At 35.6% G+C, this 10,574-nt stretch overlaps 1 protein-coding gene across 1 annotated transcript; it reads right to left on the bottom strand.

Moving 5' to 3' along the window:
* Window positions 1-2,482: 2,482 nt before the first annotated feature.
* On the bottom strand, window positions 2,483-4,102 carry LOC131067939 ((R,S)-reticuline 7-O-methyltransferase-like). Its single transcript, XM_058003095.2, has 3 exons — window positions 3,330-4,102; window positions 3,026-3,090; window positions 2,483-2,944 (listed from the first exon to the last, which is right to left on the bottom strand). The coding sequence occupies exons 1-3, from the start codon at window positions 4,072-4,074 to the stop codon at window positions 2,630-2,632; spliced, it is 1,125 nt and encodes a 374-aa protein (XP_057859078.1). The 5' UTR covers window positions 4,075-4,102; the 3' UTR covers window positions 2,483-2,629.
* Between the last annotated feature and the right edge of the window lie 6,472 nt (window positions 4,103-10,574).

Here is a 10,574-nt window from a genome sequence, read left to right as displayed (position 1 = left end):
TAGAAGTCTCAACTAGGATGGCCGAAAGTAAAGTATATAATATTACATAACCTAGGTCATCTAGACCAATAATATCGATTGTGGTCCACTCTAGGAGAAGGAGGGGACCCAAAACTAGCACAACACGTCCTTCTAAATTGATTTTCATGAGCCGCATACCCTAACACGTCCTTCTAAGTTCAATTATGGGTAGTAATCAAAGCAATAACGACTTTAAAATCAGTACTATTGGTGCAATGTTGTCCAAAAAATTGGACATTAAATCAACAAGTATGGATATTAAATCAACAAGTACTGGTATTAAATCAATAACTACTATCACAACAATTGAAACGTGTTCAACTACTCGATCCTCTCCCCTATATCATGCTTTTTGACTCACAACCACATCCATATTTTTATTCTGTCATGATTTTAAAAATATAACAGTGATGAGGGTTGCAAAAAGAACAATGATGATCAATGCTGGATATTCGCAATAATATTTCTCATTATGACAGTTCAATAATAATTTAACTGAATATATCTATGATATCCTGGCATTGACTATGCCCTCTCCATCCTCAGTAAGAGGGTGCATATAAGTTATTTAGTTTTGTCTTCACTATGAATTCAGCCTCTATGTGAATCCTTGGTCAAATCAATAATGCTTAGGTCTATAAAAATATTAGTTTTTCTTTCACTATGAATTGAAGCATGCCCAAAGAATCATAGTATGTCTGGACGTTACAACATATAGGATTGGGGATAGTCCCCTAGAACCTTGAGGCGAAACTGGCATGCACTTGAGTAACATCACCCTCAGTGTCTCTCTCAGTGCGGATCTGGCTTGTTGGCTTGAAAACCCTCCCACGTGAGCAATCAATCCAATAATCAAACACTTCGTCAAGCTTTCCATGTGCAGTGAGAAAGGATAGGAAAATTGGGAGCTGGGGTAGAGTACTTTCGAAGCAGCCAACAATAAAAATAATAAATAACAAAGATACAATATTAATGAAATAAAATAAAATTTTGTGCTTATATAATAATTAATGTGATACATCATCCTTATCATCTATCATAAGTTTAGTTTCGTGCTGCATTTAACCTACATGCTGGCGATGTCTAGACCCAAGACAAAAGAGAATAAAATTCAAATATATAATGAAGTGAAAGAATGTCACTTTACATACTGAGCAACATTATAAATCTATTGTTGTGTGACGAGAGTCTTGTAGCAATAGAAAATGATGCCAGAAAGAGAATGCATTTATAACATGTTTAATAAGTTTTCATATTATATTGAGTTATAATGGATATTAAAGCAGACACAAAATGAAAACCACATAATTTTGTTTTTTCATAAAAAAGCAAGAAATAAAATTTTAATGGTTAAGGACACCATTGTTTGGTAGGAATCACCTTGTAACATAAGGGCTATCTTTTATAATTTGCATTTGCACACGTGATTGGGAAGGCATTATGGAGTGATGTCTACATCCATGATTATATTGTATTAGACTTCTTCCACTAATGTCATTGAGATTATGGGGTGTTGTTCATTCAAGGAGGTTTTGGCAAACTATGTTCCTAACAAGGTGAAACAACCAATTATGGAGGAGATTGATGAAATGGAGGTTTTTCCCAAATTTCAAACTCATTGCAAGGATCATTGATGTTGTGGTTGCTAAGAGGATGTCTATGTCATCTCAGACGTTGATGTTGTGCATGGAAGGGCTTGACCGAAAGTTCTTGGGAACTTATGGTAACTTTAGAGGACATTATGGGAATTTTTTTTCTCCCATTCAGGTTCAATAGTTGTACAAATTTTCCTCTATCATGATCTATCTTATGCAGTTGCAGGACTCTTGATTTGGTCTTAGTTGTAGATTTACAACTACTTTTTGTTTTAAGATAAGGAGTGCTGCCCTCTTGTAATTCTCGTTTATATATATATATATATATATATATATATATATATCTTTAATATTGTATAGAATGGCTAAGATTTTCAGTTTATAGATTTGCTTTTTCTTTCGCCTCGATCAATCATAGTGGACTCTCTCTCTCTCTCTCTCTCTCTCTCTCTCTCTCTCTCTCTCTCTCTCTCTATATATATATATATATATATATATAAATATAGATATATGTATATAGATATAGATATATGTATATATACATATATATATATATCTATATATATATATATGTATATATATATAAATATATATGTATATATATATATACCTTAAAATTTGTTAGTCCATATCATCTTCAAAATATTATCAATTCACTTGTTATGAGTGAAGAAAATAAAAATTTAGTTTAAAATGGTAAGTAGAATACTTCATTTAAGCAACAAAGCAAAGCACACTATTGTGAAACAAATTAAAACACACTATTGTGCTATTGCTCTTTGTCGGATAAAAATTATCATGATGACTTTTCCATAAAAAGAATTTAAAAAATTGAGCATGATTATAATAACACATGGGACTATATATGCGTACAACTAAAAGCCATTTTTTATAGAAGATAAAAGGTAGGTTTTGAAAGGACCCCGAACCTTATAGAAAACTGATAAAAAGTATTACTTTGATGGCCACCATAAAAAACAATAATGTGGCTATAGAACAAACACTCTATTGGTTTAGAACTTGGAAGCCTCAATAATGTTTTGAATAGATGGCAATTTGAAGATGGTGTAGCTTTTGAAACCTGCTTTGATAAGAATTTGTTTAAATTCCATCTCTGTTCGCTCCTTTCCACCAGTACTGAATAGCATCATTTCCATATCAAATGCCAGGCCCACTCCCCTTTGAAGATTTTCTTTGTTATCTTCATCTCTTTTTCCTTCAACAATAAGAGCATCAACAATTATAACTTTTCCATTTTCTGGTATAGCCTCATAGCACCTTCTCAACACTCTTACACAATCATCATCGCTCCAATCATGCAAAACCCACTGCAACAACATTTTCAATTTAATTTAAGTTACTCTTTAAAATTTATAAATTTCATACAAATATAATCTAAGATTATTTACCTTGATAAAGATTGCATCAGCTGATGGAATGTGTTCAAACATATTGCCACTCACATGTTGTACTCCTACAATATGAAGAACCAACCCATATTAGCTTAGATGCACAGAATATTGTATTACTAAACAATTATTATTCATAATTATATGTTCTATTCAGTAAATTGATGGCATTATTGTGGACCCAATCTTTTTCTTTTAAACGAAACTAAAAGGACTTAAAGACTAGTTAAGCGTGTAGAGTTAGGAAGTTCCTGAAAATAACACATCAACTCTTACAAAATTAATGGACCAAGACCAAGCTTACCAGCGATAGGAAGTGCAGAAGCAATGACATAAGGCAAGTCGAAATTAATTCCTCTAATGTGTTTGTGATTGTCGACAATAATGGACAAGGCAGAGCCGAGACCTCCCCCAACATCAACCAAAGAATTTATCTTCTTAAATCCCTCCTCATAAATCTTGACAACACTAGACATGACAGCACGAGTGTCACAGGACATGGCCTCGTTCAATGTCTTGTTCGCTTCAGGATTGTTTGCAACATACTCCCAATAACTCATACCAAAAGCCTTACTGAAGGCGCTGCTCCCTTCTAACACAGACTCATGCAGATGCAGCCATCCCTTGAGGGAACTATCATTGTTGAATGCCAACAACCATGGAACATAGTTTTGCACCGACACACCTCCTTTTCTTGTTTCCTTAACAAGTAATTTAGAGAGGCCTGTGAGGCCATATCTAGTTTGCCTGAAGTCCTCCTGGTGTGGGATCTCACTAAAGACTTCCTGGGAGGCTAGAAATCTCAGAAGACGAAACAGATATTCTATGTGAGGTGGGCTATCAGTAGATGCTGAAATACAAGCAGCGATTTCTTCTAGGGTAAGAGAGCCTGACGCCTCAGCAATTATGTCCGGAATATTCAGCAAAACAGCAGCTCTGAGAGCCATGGGCTTAGCTGCGCCCAGCATTATGTCATACAGTTTTAGCTTCTCGATCTGGGCTTCTTGTTCAGAAACCTGGGGAATTGCAACTGTAGGTGGAGGAGCCATTGAGAAGCAAGTAAAACTTTACAATGTATTGTTTAAATCAAAACGTAATGTAGTTCACAAATGAGAATGAGAACAACTATTTATAATAGTAACAGTTATAATTTGTAAAATATATTCAAGGTACCTAAATCAAATAAACCCTCAAACAATTTACTCATCTTGAATGTCTCTCAAAAAATCTGTTCATGATATTCAACTAAGGTATACGTCATTCAATATATTTATGAATTAAGGCATACTTCAATGAGTCAAGCACGTTTTACCAAATCTGTGCGCCTGGAAACAATCCGTAGTTGAACCATGAGTCAAGCACGTTTCTCGAAATCTGTTCACCGGTTCAAACAATCCAGAATATCATTCAACTATGCATTGGATGTGTAAGTTATTTCAACGAAAATTGCATCAAAGTCCACAAAACTACTATCATTCAATTCAAAGGGAGAATAGAAATATGATACCCTGTCACCAAATCGCCCTAAATCCAACGGCCATACTTTCTCCTTATCCAAGGGTTGCGATTAAGAGCTCGTGAGATGTATATTCTAATGAATCTATACTGTGTTAAGATTTGTTTGTAATTTAAGTGATTGTTGATAATTAAAGAGTTTACGAAACTAACAATTGCTTTTAAATGGGTCTTTGTTTCTAAATTAAATGATTGTTTACAATTAAAGAGTTTAGGAAATAATTATTGTTTAAAAAATGGGTCGTTGTTTTTAATTGGTTCTTGTTATTTTCCACACAAAACAACATGACCATGGCATGATAATACCTATCATAACATGGAATACCATCTTATGTGGAGGCCATAGATGACAAGATGGGGCAAGACAAGTATTTATTATGAGAAAACATGGGGGACATAGACACCATTGGAGGCGGCCAAGGAATGCCAACAAAATTTTAAAAGCAACAGAGAATGGAGTTATTTCTTCGTGCAGGGGTGGATGGTAATGATAATTTTAAAATAGCGAAATTATTTGAAGGGTCACCATTTTGGTGACCAAAAGAAAAACATGACACCTATAGCCTTTTGTGGTTTGTAAAACCCAATGCTTCTTGCATGTTCTCCAAGTTGTCCAAGGCTGAGCTCTGAGCTCGTGGACGTGGAAGCATATATACTGTGGTCATGAGTGTCATAAAAGGTCGAGGTATGAAATTGGGTGGCCTTTTGTAAAGAAACCTTGTTCAATGTAAGTGTTTTTTATAAAAACCTCTTTTTTGGGTCATTGTTTCATGCAATGGGACTATTCTTTGCAAACTTTCTATAATGTGAGGGGCTAATGTGAGATTGTTTTGTGTAATTGTAGTGTGTAGTGTTCATGGGTGGGTTGGTTTTTTTAGAGAATTTCTGGGTGTTCATGTGTGGTGAGGATTTTACCCATGGCAATCTCATATTTTTTTTGAGGTATGTGTATTAATGCGACATCTTTTGCATGATTTCCATTCTTGTTTCGGACTGTGAAAGAGGATTTTTTGGATTGTGAAAGTGGGTTTTGTAAGTTGGGCGAACAATCTAGTTGAACAATGGTAGCTATAGGTCAAATCTTTTTTGAGGGTTTGTACAAAGGGTTTTGTATTATTCATGGGCAAGGGTTTGTAACTTTGTAATGTCTAGTGTGTCACATTTGATGTCAAATAGTGATGCAAGGGCATCATAACATAGATCATTTGGTTGACTCCTCACTTGCAACCATACGATAGGAGTTTTATTTTAAAATCTGATTTATTTTGGGCTTTTTAATTAAGTTGCAAACACACCTGTACAGACTCATAAATAAGTTGCAGTTAGGAGAAATGCTAAAGAAATGATCCCGAGTGGGAGTTTTAAGTCTAGAAAATAAAATGGAAAGCATTTATGAGGGGTTTTGGTGAGATTGCAGTAGTTTTAGCCAGAAAATAAAATGGAAAGCATTTATGAGGGATTTTTGTGAGATTGCAACAGTTTTGGACAACATTTTTGGGAATTTTCCAAAATTTTTGGGGATTTTGGTTTTGTGAAGATAGAGAAAAAGAAAAATTAGAGAGGAGAATAAGGAAGAACAGAGCATAGCTGACTCAAAGCAGTAGTAGCCAGAAAGAACCCATCAAACAAGAATGAAGGAGAAACTAAAGATCACTAGGATACAAAGCAAGGAGTAGGGAGAATACATGAGCACACAGAGAGAACAAAGAAGTGTATGTTGGAATCCAATAACACTAAGAGGGGGGAGTGAATCAATGTTATACCAGAAAGTTCAATTTTAGCCTTATTAAAACATGCATATACCAACCGGTATACCGATACATACATAATTGAAAGAAGTAAAGCAACCAATAAGCCAATCACATAAATAAAAACCATAACACACATAATTATATGTGGAAAACCTCAAAGAGGAAAAATTACAGTGGGATTTATGACCCACACTATCAATCCACTGGCCATATGAAGAGATATTACAAAATATAAGGGGCCTGCACTTGGAAGAAGGCTTATAACTTACAACACACTGCTGAATCACAAAAGGAGCCTCACTGACTACATATAAATCCATATTACAATCCGAAGAAGTGTTGAACTACAAAACATAACATCTTTTATGCTTGAGTACAGTTTTTGTTAAGCTCTGTTTGTTCCAGTTTGAAACCCTAAACCCTTTGCCGGAATAACCCTTACATAAATATCCTCACATACATAATCTCTCTAATACATTTCACATCATAGCACATCCACATCTCCATTACATTTCCATTATCATTACCATTACCATATCGATACCAAAATGATCTAATCCATCTGACCTATATACCCTATACAACTTATCATGCCTTATGATGGCTTACAAAGATAATTACAATATCAATGTACATGTCGGCTAGATAACATAAATACATGAATATGAAAAACAATTGCCAATGCCGTATCCAAGAGATGTCGGCCTCCAATACCGATAACCTTATTATAAATCATGTCAGCCTTCATTGCTGGTAACCAAATAAATCCTTCTATCCTACCGGTGCCAGTGTCGGTGCAGTGTCTGTGAAGTGCCTACCGGTACACAAGTGAACCAAAACATGAAGTCGGAACAAGATACCATGTTTCCATCAATGAAAACATAGTGAAACCAACCAATTGAGTATCAGTTGGCAACAATCTCCCCATTTGGCATTGATGGCAACACTCATGTGAAAAATGGTCATGGTTTCATCTGCCAGTTTCATCCTCCCTGCTCCTCTTGAGCTGAATATTCATCAATGCAAAATACTCCATACTCCATTTCTCCCCCTAATGTATACAACTCCTCTATATCTTTTTTCACATTTATATCACTCCCCCTTTGACATCAATGCCATCAAAAGTTCTAAGAAGAATGTCAAAGATCCAAAAACTGTACAATGAATATCCCCAAAATATCTTACCGGAGCTTAACAAATTTGAAAATTTTCAGATAAGCCTTCTCCAATAGCTCAAGATAGGTATCTCAACAAGATTTGAAAGTGCCAAAAATAGATACAAGTCCATTTAGTATACGTGCAAATGACTCTTTCTCACTTATCTCTGTCAGTGTGGGCTTTCGAACCTTATCCATACACTCCTTCTTATGTACACTAAGTGAATCCAACCAGGGACTCACCAAGCCTCTCAGAGTTCTGGATCTTCTTATGATTTTTTTCTTTTTCCTTCTCAAGAACAAAAATTGGGGTTTCCAAAATTAAAATTTGACCATCAAAGGATGTAGTCAATGAAGTCAATCTATCAAAAGAATTATCTATACTTGCAATTTTCTCCTAAAATTCCATTATCTTCTTATCCACATTAATTGTAAGTATATCTCTGTTACAACAAACCCTATAAATATTTGTACACTGTTTCAAAGAATTATCTATCAGTTTCAATTTTTCATTAATCTTCTCCTTCTCAGACACAATCACCTGATCAAATGCAGCTCTTTTAGCTTGTGTGAACCTCTCCAGTGTTTGCCTATTTGAAATTTGCTGCAAGGATTGAAAATCCTTTGAAATGTGCTCAGTAATTGTCTTAAGCTTGCCGTATGGGCTCGCGTCCCTATTAATTTTGCACTCTGGGACTAGTCTATGTAAAACGGTTATTGACTGATCAATAATCCCTTTATCCATAGATCCCTCCTTCATTAATTTTTGTGCAGCCATCATCATGAGTTTAGTATGACTCATCTTGGTTATGTTTTTCTTTACATCACGCAAGGTGTCAATTGACAACAATGATGGACCTACTACCGCTTCCCTATTGGATTCCTCTTTCTTCTCCTCTAATGATTTATCCTTTAAAGCTTCCTCACTTACTCTGGTGGCTTCGCCATTTGGTGTAGTCTTTGTAACTGTCGGTTCCCTTGTAGGAACTGTAACCTCAACTTGTACATTTATATCCGGAGGACTGTTATCCTCAATATTAGTGTCTTGTACATTATCAACCTTTTCACTCTCTGTATTTGTTAGTATCTCGACATTTGTCTATACACTTGTATCTCCCGGGGGCTCAACTTCCACTATCTTAATGTTTTTCAAAATTGAGGGTGAAGTAACCATAATACCCTTTCCTTTTCCTTCAACCGGGGTGTCTGCAGTGTCTGTCTTTGATTCCGGTGAAGTAAAGAAACCTCGGTTCTCTCCAAAGAGCTTAACCCATGCCTTGTTGGCCTCCTTTATTATCTCATTTTCCCTTCCTAGCATCAGACTGGTTATTCTATGTTTGTTGTTAAAGAATTTTGTATCTGCCACCTCAAGTGTCCTATCCATTTCCTCTGGAGTAATAGAAACACAAATAGATAAAAACTCTTGAATTTTTATTTGTTTGTTTTCTTGCATTGCTGATAGTCTCCTAGCATCCAACATATCATACAATTCTGCCAGTATTTGATCTTCAATTTCTATTAACGCTTTCTTATAAATACCCAAATATAACAATACTTCTTCCTCTACCTCTCTTTGTTCATCATTCTCTAAGCGATCATAGTAAAAATGTACATTTTTTTACGTGCCATCCTTAGTTATTTCATCAACTAATTCTGCACAAGTTTTTGGTGGAACATTACCAGATTGAATAGCCATATCAATGTCATTCTTCTTCTTCCTTTTTGCAGTACCGGATGGAGCTGAAGGTGTTGCTTTTGGTGCTTGCTTCTGTGCTGATATTTTGAATGTAACATTCCTAACTGGTTTGTTTTTAGCGTCTACCTTGGTTTCCTCTATTTTCTTCCTTGCAACCCTTTTGAATGCAAGGGGTGTGTTATCCTCAGATTCAGACTCTGTTGTGATAGTCCCAATGAACACTTCTAGTTCTTTCCTCTTCCTGCCATTCTCTGGGACAACATCAATTGATGCTTTGATGTCTTGTGAAATCTTCTCAACAAACTTGCTTGTCTTTCCTTCATGTTTCTCTCTCTTGTTCTAGTTGAACTCTGTTTCAACCTCTTGTGTTTTTTGTTTAGCAGTACCACAGGGCTTCTCAGCCTCATCAATAGGTGCATCAATCAACATTTTAGCATAAGCCTCAAGGATCTATGCATCAACTTCATAGCCCATTTCCTCTATCCAAATCTTCTAGGGCTTAACCGCTTCCATATGTGTTTCAGTTTTCTTCACTATGAAACATATGTCAGTTGAATATTTGTCAACAATATGCTTAGGAACCCTTTCCCTAGATTTCATAGACTTAGGGAATCCCTTAAAATATCCCCATACTTTATCATCTCCTTGACTGCCTAGGGTAGCAATTGACTATTTCAATTGTCTCCCTACCAGGATATCAAATGCCCATTGCCTCTTCCCAAAACTGGGAGTGTCATTCATGAAAAATAATATTAAGCAGACAATTAAGTTTCCATATTGGAAAGTCCCTTTCTTTTCACCTTTAATCTTTCCTTGGTTTATTAATAACTCATCTAACATCCAACCACATAGATCTAATTTCTCATTTTCTCTCATCATTTTGTAAGCTACAAAAATGCAGGAGCTAGAAACAGAATTAAGTCGGTTTGACTGAGTTACCTTATAACCGATGATCATGCTACCGAATCTAATGTCTATGTCAGTAATAGTGCTTATTCTCATGGATCTCCTGTCAGATGTTGCGCAAGTAATTTTGTTGACATAATCATTAGATAGCTTCTTGTCTAGACGTTGCCCAACCTATGGTAAACCAGTGATTTCCCCGATGGCTTCCTTGGTGATCTTGTAAGGTCTATCCAACCAAATAAAATCTCCATGTACTATACTCAAAATATACCTAATGATTTCATCTTCAAATTCCAAAATGTCCAGAATGATTGTTAACCTTAAGTCTTCAATGTTCTTGTATGCTAGTTTGATCTTTCTAGAATCTCCCATTAGCTCGCTCATGTACATGCTTTTTATATTAGATATCCCCAAATCCTCAATGTGACAATGTATGTATTCCCTAACATGTTCGACATAAACAACTCTGTCTAGAGCACTGGAAACTACTCCAACCGAATCTTCCAGGGTACCCACATGTGGAT

This window comes from Cryptomeria japonica, chromosome 6, assembly GCF_030272615.1.
Source record: "Cryptomeria japonica chromosome 6, Sugi_1.0, whole genome shotgun sequence".
NCBI classification, from domain to species: Eukaryota; Viridiplantae; Streptophyta; class Pinopsida; order Cupressales; family Cupressaceae; genus Cryptomeria; species Cryptomeria japonica.
This window is presented reverse-complemented; position numbering and strand designations above follow the sequence as displayed.

Bases quoted from the DNA above. Each gene is read 5' to 3' on its own strand.
- LOC131067939 (XM_058003095.2), bottom strand. From the start codon at position 4,074: ATGGCTCCTCCACCTACAGTTGCAATTCCCCAGGTTTCTGAACAAGAA. The intron at 3,091-3,329 runs GTAAGCTTGGTC...TTCATATTGTAG, and splicing joins TTCTGCACTTCCTATCGCTG to GAGTACAACATGTGAGTGGC. The intron at 2,945-3,025 runs GTAAATAATCTT...ATGTTGTTGCAG, and splicing joins CTGATGCAATCTTTATCAAG to TGGGTTTTGCATGATTGGAG.